This window comes from Epinephelus moara, chromosome 3 (assembly GCF_006386435.1).
Source record: "Epinephelus moara isolate mb chromosome 3, YSFRI_EMoa_1.0, whole genome shotgun sequence".
NCBI classification, from domain to species: Eukaryota; Metazoa; Chordata; class Actinopteri; order Perciformes; family Serranidae; genus Epinephelus; species Epinephelus moara.
The window spans coordinates 33,756,187-33,769,836 of NC_065508.1; the positions used below are offsets into that span (position 1 = coordinate 33,756,187).

General features: G+C 41.1%; 1 protein-coding gene across 1 annotated transcript; it reads left to right on the top strand.

Annotated features, from left to right (window-relative positions):
• The first annotated feature begins 677 nt into the window (after positions 1 to 677).
• LOC126387955 (protocadherin beta-15-like) lies at positions 678 to 8,645 on the top strand. Its single transcript, XM_050040771.1, has 4 exons — positions 678 to 3,403; positions 6,522 to 6,583; positions 6,689 to 6,801; positions 7,165 to 8,645. Exons 1-4 carry the CDS (start codon positions 872 to 874, stop codon positions 7,434 to 7,436), a joined length of 2,979 nt encoding a protein of 992 aa, XP_049896728.1. The 5' UTR covers positions 678 to 871; the 3' UTR covers positions 7,437 to 8,645.
• The last annotated feature ends 5,005 nt before the right edge of the window (positions 8,646 to 13,650 follow it).

A 13,650-nucleotide genomic window follows, 5' to 3' on the forward strand; every position in this document is an offset into this window, starting at 1 on the left:
TTGGAATTCTTAATTTAGGTGGTGTTCCCCTTTAAGGATTGCTATCACTCTTTATTAACTGGGTATGGTCTTGAAAACTGGGTTGAGTAGAGGCTTCTTCTTCTCTTTTAAAAGAGAAGAAGAAGCCTCTACTCAACCCAGAATTGAGAACTTAAGTCATCCATGGATGACTTAAGTTCTCAATTCCAATCATAAACAAAAAAAAGGATTTTCACAGTGATTTCCTTCCAGTCTCAGCTTGTTATGAAAATTAATTTATTGAAAAATAAATAAATAAATAATTCCTCTCCAAATCTTTAGAAGCACAAATTCAAATACATCTTTACTGCACTGTAACACATAACAACACTTAATCGAGTAAAACATTTTATTCAAATGAAAGTAGCTTGATAAAGAATTAAAAGCCTACAACTGTAACTTTTTATTGGTTTAGTGAGATAGAGTAAATATGCTGTTTATATCCGCTTATGCTAAACTCCATCCGTTGAAAATAATGAAACACTCCTATAAGAAATTGAATCAAGTACGTCTGACCTGCGGTCAAAGCCTGGAGACTATGACATGAATTTGATCGGGCTAGTAGGCAGGAAAGATTATCAGAGCAGATGTCGTTTCCCTCCTATTGGAACAGTAGGGCCAATAATAAACACACGCACACACAAACCCACACTAATCTGAGACAGGCTAGTAGCCCTTGCACATCCCTTTCTCTCTCCTCTCTTTTCTCTCAGGCAGACAGCCGCTGTTCCAGTCCCACCAATGTCAAGTTTTTTCCACACTGTATTTTGCACAATTCTGCCTTAATCATCTTGTATGAGTGCACCAGACACATAGTGCTGGGTGTGAGTTGCGGCACTGCTTCAGCCTACAGATGGACACACGCGGAGAGAAGAAAAGACTGTACTGTGGGAAATGGCACGTAGTTTGCCATTTTGCGTTGTTCATTTGTTTCTTGGATGCAGTCCGGGGACAGATTCGTTACTCGATCCCTGAGGAACTGGAGCATGGAGCTTTTGTTGGCAATATAGCAGAGGACCTGGGCTTGGATTTGGGAAAGCTCTCTGCGCGCAGGTTCCGGATAGTCTCAGGTGCCAAGAAGCAGTATGTGGAGGTAAATTTAGAAAACGGAGTTTTATTTGTCAATGAAAGAATTGATCGGGAAGAACTATGCGAGCAGAGTTTGTCCTGTTCTTTTCACTTGCAAGTGGTCATTGAAAACCCTCTGGAGCTGTACAGGGTGGAGATGGAGATCTTGGATGTGAACGATAACTCTCCTAGTTTTCCGTGGACCGAGTTTAATTTGGACATATCGGAGTCCGCTGCGCCAGGATCCCGTTTCCCACTTGAGAGCGCACAGGACTTAGACGTCGGGTCCAACTCGCTCCGCACTTATTTGCTAAGTGTAAATGATCATTTCCTTCTGGATATACAGACGCGCAGTGATGGCAGTAAATTCGCAGAGCTGGTCCTTCAAAACCCACTGGACAGAGAGCAGCAGAGCGCGCATCAAATGGTCCTGACAGCGGTGGATGGAGGCGCGCCAGAGAGATCCGGCACTGCGCAAATTGATATCACCGTTTTGGATGCAAATGATAACGCGCCTGTGTTTGATCAGTCATTTTACAGAGTGAGGCTGGCTGAAAACGCACCCAAGGGCACAGTTGTCATAAAACTCAATGCGTCCGACTTAGATGAAGGTCCCAATGCTGACATCACCTATTCATTCAGTGGCCACGCGCCCATCAAAGTGCGCCAGCTTTTCAGCGTGGACTCGCGCACAGGGGAAATCAAAGTTAAAGGAGTGATAGATTATGAAAAGTCCAGGATGCATGAAATTTATGTACAAGCAAAAGATAAAGGCCCCTCTGCTGTAGCAGTTCACTGTAAAGTGCTGGTGAACGTTTTAGATAAAAATGACAACCTTCCAGAGGTGATTTTAACATCAGTGTCCACACCTGTGCAGGAGGACGCACCACCGGGAACGGTGATAGCCGTCATCAGCGTGATGGACAAAGACTCGGGTGAAAATGGGAATGTGGACTGTGAGATCCCCCATCACGTCCCATTCCAGCTCCACTCATCCTTTAAGAACTATTATACATTAGTAACGTGTGATTTTCTGGACAGAGAGGCGGTCGCAGAGTACAACATCACCCTTACTGCGCGAGATATGGGCTCCCCACCTTTATTCACAAGGAAAACTATTTTGGTCCAAGTGTCTGATGTGAATGATAACGCGCCCCGCTTCAAGCAGCCCTCCTATACGGTGTATCTGACTGAGAACAATGCGCCGGGAGCATCTGTTTGCTCTGTGACTGCACTGGATCCAGATTCTGGTCAAAACGCATACCTCTCCTATTCTATACTGGAAGGTGACATACAGGGAATGCCCGTGTCCACATACGTGTCCATAAACTCGGACAACGGGAACATTTACGCACTGCGATCCTTCGACCACGAACAACTTAAAAACTTTCAGATCACAGTTCAGGCTCAAGACGCAGGGTTCCCACCTCTGAACAGCAACGTGTCAGTGACTATTTTTATTTTGGATCAAAACGACAATGCACCTGTAATTGTTTCACCGGTTGCGCAAAACGGCACCGCGCCCAGCGAAGCGGTGCCCAGATCAGTTGACGCCGGTTACCTTGTCACCAAAATCAGCGCGGTGGACGCAGACGCAGGTCAGAACTCGCGTCTTTTTTATCAGATGCTCCAAGCAACAGACCCGAGCTTGTTCAGCATCGCTCTATACACAGGCGAGATCAGGACGATACGCCAGTTGGTGGAGAAAGAACCCACGAGGCACAGATTGGTCATTCTTGTGAAGGACAATGGTCAGCCGCCCCTCTCGGCCACTGTTTCCATCATTCTGTCAGTGGTTGACAGCCTGCCAGATTCGCAGCCCGATTTGGGTGACCTGTCACTAAGCCCACATCACAGCTCCAACTTCACCCTGTACTTAATCGTGTCTCTGGGCGCAATCTCCTTCACATTCCTGGTGGCTATTATCGTCCTGGTTGCAGTGCGGAGACTGAAGGGCAGGCCGTCCAGCAGAGAGTCCAACTTCCCCTCCATCGGCGGGTGTTGCTGCTGCTGCTCCCGCTCAGAAGCATCCACCACCACAGAGGTGTTCAAAAAGTCCAACTTAAATGTTCGGATGTCTTCAGGCGCGTCCGGCTGCGCGGAGGCAAACAGCAACGGGACGCTCCCTCAGGTCTATTGCTACAAAATGTGTCTGACACCGGAGTCGTCCAAAAGTGACTTCATGTTCCTTAAGCCTTGCAGCCCGGTAATGTCAGTTCAGCAGAATAATGCCAAGAGCACAGATTACCTCACCTCTGGCTGGAGCGCACTGGACCGTAATGAACTGGCCAACAACAGAGCAGCGACCCCAAACGAGGTAACACACTGAAATCCATCGAAGCATACACATCAGCACAATAGAGGGGTTATTTCTGTTATCATTTCAGAATTACACTTATCCCCAAACTATATTCATCCAGCTATGTCTCTAACTAGTCCGCCTGCTGTCTCACTTCAATTAGAAATGACAGACAGGTTGACTCAGGGGCAAATGTCAAAATGCATTTTACACAGTAGGGGGCGCTCTAACACATTATGTCATTTATTATTAATATAATTATGATTTTGATATCATTACTAATTGAAATATTATCGAAAATGGTTTTGCAGGAGATGTTGCCAAACTGTTAAATACCATAATCATTAAATATGTGGAAAAATAATCAGATGAACCTCACATATATGATATTACAATTACTTCAACCCCAGTTTGTTATCTTGGATAAAAACTGTTTTGCAGTTTTGTGCAAGTAATGCTCTGGAAAATATATCCTCAACCCAGGCCTACTGTAATGGGGGTGGGAGGCGGGTTAAAAGGCAGAGGTGACCCTGGCCCAAAGCCCCGGGGGCCCTTGCTAAGAGTTATGCACCGCTGTTGGTGCAGGAGTTAGTTTGGATGAGAGGCCCAGTTTGGAAAATTTAGTCCCCCTGCCTTTAATTCATAATGGCTGGCCTACTTTAACTAACCCACAAGTAGTGAAAACATAATTATGATAACAATATGGCAAATTACCACAGTATGTCATGGTGTGTGACATGCATAAAAGGTGTTGCAGGGATAGAAGAAATATATGTTTTTATCACTTGAAGTTGTACTCAATACTGCTGCTGTATTTTTGCTGAAGTCAACAACATCAGTAAAATATCTATCAAAGTTAACCCTCACATCAGTCACACTAACTTTGCAATTGATGTGACATCTTCTCCATCATTATGAAGTAGCTCTGGGGAGCATTTTATGTCCCTTTCTCAGTTTAAGACATGTATTAGATAATGTAGTAAAACTTGACTTTGTTAGAGTTTCTTTTTATGGAACTTGACTGTCGGCTTTCAACATGAACGTCAGACACAAAGTCATGTCAGTCACACCGATTTCGACTATACAGTATGGTGCCTTTAGCCCTGCCATTATAGAGTGCTGCCAGGATGACGTTTTTCTGTAGGCTGATGCGTAAGTAAGCGTCACACTGGTTCCCTTGTCAAAAAGCCTGGGGATTTCTCCATTGGACTTTGGATCATTGCTGGAAATCAGCTCTGTGGCAAACAAATGTTTATGATACTTACATGTTCTGTTCAGCAAGATAATCCTCATAAATGTACACCACTTTCATGATTATTGAAGTCTAAATGCAATCGCTAGAGGTAAAAGGCTAACGTTGGGCTTTTAACAAACTACACTACAGTCGCATTATGTAATGTCACCGCCATAACAAGACTGTAAAGGCTTGGCTTGGCTTGGTCTGATGATGTTTAGTAGTTTGATTTAGCCCCTTGTTAGCAACCGCCTTTTTTAAGACACATAGAAGCTCCAGAGTTCACAACTGGAGTATTTCCTAATGTATTTTATGTTGTAGAACAAAACATGAATGTCTCTCAATCTTGTGTTAACAGCAGAACTTGTTGCAGACATCTAACCAAAAACCCATTGAAAAAACCATTGACTATGAGATAAGGGAACTGGGAGTGCAAAAATGCTAACTAATTTCTGGGTTTTGGGAGATCTTTCTTGGGGCGCTGTATACATGACTGCATCCAGACAAGGCTGTAGCCATGCAGTAACCATTGGAGGGGGGGGCACATCTATTGGGGATAAAGTATTATTTATTGTCACATTTATAGTTCCAGTGCAAAATGACACATTGATGTTAACATTACCTTTTCACACACTTCCTGACTGAAGTAGAGTATTAATATTGGTACGGTGTGATAATAATACATTTCCATTAATCAACAACCAATTAACAAATCTTAATGTTATGCAAAGCTAGAGAGTGGAATGTATTCAGAATGTACAGCTATCGGCTGTTGGCTAGAAAATGCACGGGATGTATGCTTGCGATATAACGTTCATACAGGTGTTTAGAATAACACTGTAAGGAGATAACCATTCATAAGGTGTTCACTTTCATAACACTTAAAAAACTATCACAATCAACAATGATTTAGCCAACATTACAATCAAAGTACACTCTAGTTTTCCAAATTTTATACATTGATAGTAATAAAACAGAGACACATTAGGGTGTTTGACACTGACTGTACCTGCCTACAGCAGACGAGCAACGGCTTCTGCTATGACAAACCACACACCGAACTGCAGCACACCGCAACACTAGAACTGATAGTAGTAATAACAGCATTTTTTAAAGTTCTTTTATGATTATAATTACATTTGCGAATTATTATTTTGGACTAACCAAGTCTCACTCTGAAGTCATCGAAACCTGGTGGTTGGTCACTGACTTCCGGCGTCAGACACTGACAAAAAGCGTCAGCATTACACGCAGCCAGTTGCCATTATTGTGTAACGGCGCCCAGCGGCAACAGGAGGAAAAGCAGTACACAACAACTTAAGTTAAGGGGGCAAAAAGTCCAAGTGGGTGTGTGGGTTGTGTCGCGGATGGGTCCAGCAACCACCGACCTTCATCCAAGATTGGATCCCAGATTGGATGAAGGTTGGTGGAAGGTCGGTAAGATTGTAAAGCCAAAGCCTGTTCTTTTTTCCTAAACCCAACCATGTGCTTTTGTTGCCTAAACCCAACCACCTGTGTGCTGGCTACACATAACATGTGTGTTTGTTGCTGAAGGAAAGAAATGTCAATTTGCGGTGTTGTACCGACATAGGGCATTTATTTTGATAGAGACTGTATGCAAACTGCACATTTCCTGTGAAAACGGATGTGTATTTTGAAAACAGACAATGCATGTAACAGGCTGAAGTTGACACGGTGTCCTAGAACATCAACAACCAACCCACCCAGGCTACCTTCCACGTCACATCTTGCTGTGGATAGTCCATGGAATGGTTGGAATGAGAATGTGTTGTTTAGATGGCGGTGTGCAGTTTCCTGTTGACATAAGACATAAATGCAGTGCACATGTTCAAACTGAGTAACTGAGCTGGTCACTAAGTGTTTTTTGTTTCATCTGTACAGCTTAGGTATTCAAACAAGGACTGGACCTGGACCAAGAACCAGCGCAACTCAGCATACAAGAGGTGAATACCTTGGTTGACCTACAGTAGTTATAATACATACACATGCACACAGACACGCATAAATGCACGTGCCTAAACTTATATGTTTTATCTCTTTATCTTCAGATACAGTTCAGCTAATATGGAGGGCACTCTTACTCGTCAACAAAAATATGATGACCATGGGTTTTCCTGCTCTGTGGCACCACAGTACTGGACCTGGGGAAACCATATGAACGGTGGGTGAACTGTGCAATTTGGGTTCATTATTGTTCACATGAAAGAGAGTGGTGGGTTGGGGGCTCTCCCTGTGTCTGTGCCTACGGATTTATTCTGAAATATAAAATGGTAAACTGAAAAGCAGATAATACCAGGCCCCAAAATTGGTGGTGGTGGTGGTGGTGGGGGGGGGATTTTAATGCATCAACATGAGGATTAGTTAAGTCCCTGCAAGATGTGTTTGGCTTTTTTTTCCTAAGCTGAAATTAAGAGGATGCCTTTAAAGCCACCTTATTCAGATCAAGTATACTGTATGTAAATACGGGCTCTTTGCAGAAATAATCTTCTGATACAAACTGTAATTTATGCGCATTTTTTAACAGACTGCAAGATGTCTCTTCAAGAGGGAACAGTTCCTCACTACTCATGGACCCCAAAGTACACTCAGCCTCATTCTGAACCACCAGACTACCAGCACAATGTGTACATACCTGGCACCACGTCTGACTACAGCACTCTGAAGCTGTCACCCAGAGGAGAGCTGGATGTGTACAACACTTTCTCTACTTTTGGAAAGAAAAAAAAATTCATCTCCAGCTACGAACAATCTTTTGACAATGACGATGGTCTCATAAGTAATGACATCTACAAATGACACACCAACTATACTGTATATTCTGTGTCTGACATACATATATACCATTACTAGTTCCATTTATAACTATAAGACAGACTGTGTTTCTCCTTTCCAGTGGAATTTAATAGCACTACTTACCAGAAGCTATTTTTTGTTTGTTTGTTTATACTGATATAAAGAATAAATAAAGTCTATTTCGAGTCATGGTGGGATTAAGTGATGACTTTTCCATCATGAAGTTGTATCTTAATTTAAAAGGAGTAAACCACTAGAGAGAAGACTTTACTTTTCCAGCAGCAGTGAGCTCAGGTACACGTGATTTGATCTATTTGGAGGCTGCTGGTTCTCAGTAGGGTTATAGTGAATGTCTAACTTCAAAAAAGGCTCGCAATTTCAGCAGCTTACAGTTTATTGCACAAGGGTCGTCCATGTACCAGTCACTTTTATGTAGACCTTTTTTGTTGTGCAGGGACACCTGCTGTGTGTCAAAGTTGTGAACTGACTAACTGTACTAGCAGGAAACTTTATACTTCATAGCCTTCAAAGTAGTTTCTACTTTAAAGCTAACACACTATGTATTTCAAACATCATAACTGCTTTAGTCCACAAGAACAACCTTTGTCGACATGATTTTATCCGACCAAGATTTACAACATTTTCTACAGTTGCAATTGTCTTATAAGTTCAGCCTCTTTCATCAAGTCATGCCTGGTGCATTTAGTGACAAGTCATTTGTTCACAGTCTGAATGCAGTCCAGGCACAATGCACAAACAATGCAAACAGTTAGCAGAGTTGCTATTATACAATAGCAAAAAGACCCAAATACATCTGATTTCAGAGATATAACATTGACATGAGGAGTGTAACCAGCTATGTGTCCATCAACCAGGGGTTACAGGGTTTTACAACGAGTATCATCACAGCTGTGACTGTACTCATCGGGCCTGTGCAGCAGACCATTACACTGACACATCACATCCAACAGTTGGCACAGAGAAGGGCAATAACACAGATGTAATGTTGCTGCAGGCAACACACACGTCCCAAGACTACTCAGACTGTTTGATTACAAGCAACTGCTGGCATGATTCAGTCACTGGTTATATGCATTCCAATTTGTATTTATCTTTGAGTGGGATTTGTGTATCTACAGATGATTACACAGTTATGCTTGGTGAAACTATTCTCTCTGTAAATACTCTATGTACAGTATATATTAATATCAATAAATCTGTCTGAAACTCTGCAGCTGTTGCCTTTTTCACAAAACAATCATGCTTTTATTCCTGTGATTAATGGATGATATGCAGAACCAATGTGTTTATGTGGCTCTGAAATAACTGCTAGAATAACTTAGTGTTCATTTCATTATGAATAAATAACCCAACTGCCAGAAAAATGTTGGCATATGTTACATTTGTATGCAATATATAGTGGATATGTTGAATTTTTTTATAGTTTCAACAGTGTTGTTAGGTTTAGGCACAAAAAACACTTTGCTATGGTCAGAAAAAGTCCATGTTTTGGCTTAAAGTACCCAGTTTCGGGGCACAATCTAGGCTAAAAACACAGCGACATCTTGGTAAAAAACAATCGCTTTTCATGGCACAATCCTTGGAGCAAATGCAGCTATGCCTTGATAGAAAAACAAATGCTTTTCATGGCACTATGCCGGCTGGAAGTGCAGCAATGTCTAGGTAAAACACAAATGCTTCTTTTGTGAAACTATCCCAGGTGGAAACGTAGTGATGTCAAGGTAAAATACAAATGCTTCTCATGGCACTTTCGGGGCAGGAAGCACAGTGATGTCTCTATAAAAAAGAAACAAGTTTTGTGGCACTTTTCCAGACAGAAATGTTGCATTGTCTTGGTAAAAAAAAAAACACTTTTCATGGCACTATCCCAGCAGAGAGTGCAGTGATGTCCAGGTGAAACACAAATGCCTTTTGTGGCATGACACCGGCAGCAAATGCAGCGATGTCTTTATAAAAAAAACCAAATGCTTTTCCTGGCACTATCCCAGCTGGAAGTGCAGCGATGTTTAGGTAAAACACAAACGCTTTTCGTGAAACTATCCCAGCAGGGAACGTAGTTATGTCAATGGAAAACACACATGCTTTTCGTGGCATTATCCAGCAGGAGACGTAGTGATGTCTGGCGAAAACATGAATACTCACTGTCTGTCACTGTCTGGGCAGGAAGCACAGTGATGTCTCTGTAACAATCAAACACACTTTGTGGCACTTTTCCAGCCAAAAATGCAGCAATGTCTTGGTAAAAAAAAAACAAGCACTTTTCATGGCAACATCCCAGCACAAAGTACAGTAATGTTTAGGTAAAAAACAAATGCTTTTTGTGGCATGATCCCAGCAGCAAATGTAGCGATGTCTTGATAGAAAAACAAATGCTTTTCAAGGCACTATCTCAGGTGGAAACACAGCGATGTGTCTGAGGATAAACATGCCCTTTTCATGGCACTATCTGGGCAGAAAGCACAGCGATGTTTGCACTATCCAAGGTGGAAAAGGGAAGGCAGCACACAGACAGTGTCAATTACAGTTAAAATTACAATTATGGTATTTTTGCACTGATCAATATGATCGAATATTATCTCATGGCACTGAGAGTGTGGAATAAAATGTGGCAGCTGCACGATTAGCTAACTGGCTTCAAAAGTGCCTCCCTGAAACAAGCTCAGGGCAGAACTGGCAACACTGCTGCTAATCTGGCTTGCCCTGACCTTTCTATGAAAGAGCTCTTTACAAATTCAGTCATTTTGTGCCAAGATGTTGACATTGAGTTTCGTCTCCAGAGGGGTCAGCGGTGTGAACCATGGAGTCACATCTTTTTGGGACACCAACTATGAACACCACTGCACAATTCGAACCATTTTCCCCCATGCTGAGATGCAATCAAGCGTAGTTATTTCAGCCAACCTCACTAAATCTATAAGTTAAAGGCAAGAGCTCAAGCTTTGGATCCTTGCTCTATGACAGGCACACCAGTGTACATGAAGCCTATGGAAGAAGAAGCGGTTGTGACTTATAGTTCTGAGTGTCATTTAACCTTTGCTCTTGATATTCTGGTCAGCAAACCCAGCATTTCAACTACCACTCTGGAGATAATCCTCAAGATCCATCACATCTAACTGGGCTATTGCAGTCCGAAGGGTTAATCTTGGGCCTGACTGCCTCAGTGAACTGCTTCATGTTCAAAAATCCGAGTGCCAAGGGCCATTTTCAGATTCATTTTGAACTCTGAACATGGAGTCAGAAAAAAAAGTCTGACAAAAAAATGAATATATAGCTCCATCATTTAAGACTAGGATTTAAGAAACAAATCCAGATAGGCCCACAACTATATCCTGCCAATAATTACAGATAACCAAGCCAAGACTTATCTTTGACTGTATCACAACCAATACCAAAAACAGCCAGGCTTCGCCTTCACAATATGTCCCTTGTGCAATAAACAGAGACACACTGCATATGTCTTGCTTCTGTGCCATGTAAAATCTGTTCAGAGCCCAATCTGTGTTGCTTTATTTCTCTTCATAGCTTTCTCTCTCTTCCAGCAGTCACCAACTCCCACAACTCTGGTTTCTCCCCTTTTCGTCCACTAGAGGGTGCCTTTCCCTCACATATACCTATTTAAAGAGACTAGTGTGTGCACTATGTTGGAATTCACCATTTTATTTCCATATTCGAGCTAAACAGTAATTCTCTCTTGTTTTCATCTTCATCTGATAACTTGTGCATTTGCATATATTTAAAGAAAATCATCCCATTTATTTAAAGGAGTCTGACAAAAAAGGTTTAGGATCAGACTTGACTATCATTTAACATGGTGGAATTGCTACATACAGTCATATATGGTACGGTCAGTACATGCAAAACCAGATTAAATTGGCTATTTTCATGCCTCATGCGTGCCAGGAGCTCAAGCTTGTCCTCTCCACTACTCTACACACTATTAGGCAGTGGGTGGGTGGCATTGCTTCTATAATAAGTACGTGACACCTGGTATGACCATGACTCCTATATCCTACATTTAGTTAGCAGCTGGGTGAGAACGGCCTCACGAAATACAACTCCAATTCCAAAATTTGGGACACTGTGTTAAACGTAAATAAAACAGAATGCAATGATTTGTAAATCCTTTTTGACCTATATTCAAATGAATACAGAACAAAGACAAAATATTTAATGTTCAAACTGATAAACTTAATTGTTTTTTGTAAAATATGATGCCTGCCATACATTATAAAAAAGCTTAAAAAAAAACCTCTCTGGACGGACACAAAGTGGAAAAGCGTGCTGTGGTCTGATGAGTCCACATTTGTGTTGTCTGCGTTAAAGAGGAAAAGGTCAATCCAGATTGCTACCAGCTCTAAATTAAAAAACCAGCATCTTTGATAAAATGGGAGATCCTAAGTGCCCATGGCATCATGGGTAACCACACATCTGTGGAGGCTCCATTAATGCTGCAATGTACATACAGGTTTTGGAGCAACATATGCTGCCATCCAGACAACATCTTTTTCAGGGACATCCCAAGCCACATTCTGCATGTGTTACAGCAGGGTGGCTTTGTAGTGCAGGGTGGCTTTGTAGTGAAAGAGTGCCATACTGACCTGCTTGCAGTCCAGTCTCCCACCACAAATTTGTGGCACATTATGAAGTGCAGAATGCAGCAATGGAGGCTCTGGATTGGTAAGCAACTGAAGTTGTAGATTGAGCAAGGATGTGAAAGAGTGCAGCCTCAGCCCTACTGGGGCTTTATAGAGATGGTTTGGATGGACCATGGACACTCATCAAAGAATATATAAACAAAAGACACGTACATTTAGTTTAAGAGCTGTTATGAATGTTGAAGATAAGCCAGCACAAGGAAAAGAATTCTGAAGGCTTTAAGTAGAAGGCAGAAACCTTTTCAAGAAGGAGTGGTGATATAATGATCTCTTCAGCAAGTATATTATATTGATGTATTTTAGTCTGTAATCTCTGGAAAACTGTCTTTGTGTTGTGTTTATGTGTGGTATTTGTATTTTGGTCCTTGTAGTGTCATTAAAATATCAATTAAAAAAAAAGGATGGGAAGGAATATCACTTTCCAGACTTCAACAATTAGTGTCCTTGGTTCCCAAACACTACTTACGTGTTATTAAAAGAAAATGTGATGTCACACAGTGATAAACATGCTCCTGCCCCAACTTTTTTGAGCTTGTTGTAGACATCATATTTAAAGTGAAAGTTTATTAAAGTGAAAAGGGTACATTCTATGAGCTATAGTAACATAGATTTTCATAGTTTTATTGATTTAATAACATAAATCGTACTTTTTTGATTTACCTTAGAAGTACTTGACTCAATTGGATGCATAATTTTTATATTCATTGAAATATGTAAACCTGACAAAAAAGACCAACTAATTTCTTAAAGTGTGGGAATAATATGTATGAATTTTAAAAATAGGCAAAGTACCCCTTAAATTCAACTTTAATCATTACAACAAAAAAGTTGATTTTAAAATTGCATATGAAATTTATCTATGTATCTAAATGTATCTATTTGAATAAGCATTTTTGCTTTACTCATGTACATGAACCATGTGCAAAATGAGCCACTGGGTCGTTCTTTAATATGAGAAACCTTCAAACGATCTCCAACACATATGACTTGCGTGTGTGTCTTTTCCATATTTAATCATCATATAATTTAGATACACACAGTTAGTGCAACACAGATATATTTTGAATGCACACATGAAACAGAAGGACTTACAGTGAAAAGGTAAATTAGTAGAAAAAACTTAAAAAAAAAACTTTAAATGCATTTAAGTATAAGATAGTATCTATGTGTGAGTAGGTGGGTGTCCTCCTGTAATTCTTTAAATTGTCACCAGATGGAGCTCAAGGAGACCATTTTTAGGACCATCCTCCTCTTACTGCCCATGATGTCAGTATACAACCCCTTTAGTTGGGGAAACCAAACACATTTAATTAAAGCAGCAAGCACAATAATAACAGGAAGTAAAATATGTGGTCAGTGGGCAATGGTCGTAATTCCAATATAAAGCTTTAAACTGTAGGTCACTCCAAAGAAAAATGTAAGGATAAAGTTTCTTATCATTGCAGGATATATATTCAGGTGTATTTTAAAACAGTTTCATGCATATTATCTGTTTGTTTGGTGAGGTCAGACTGAGTGAGAATTATCCTGTAAGACAGAGG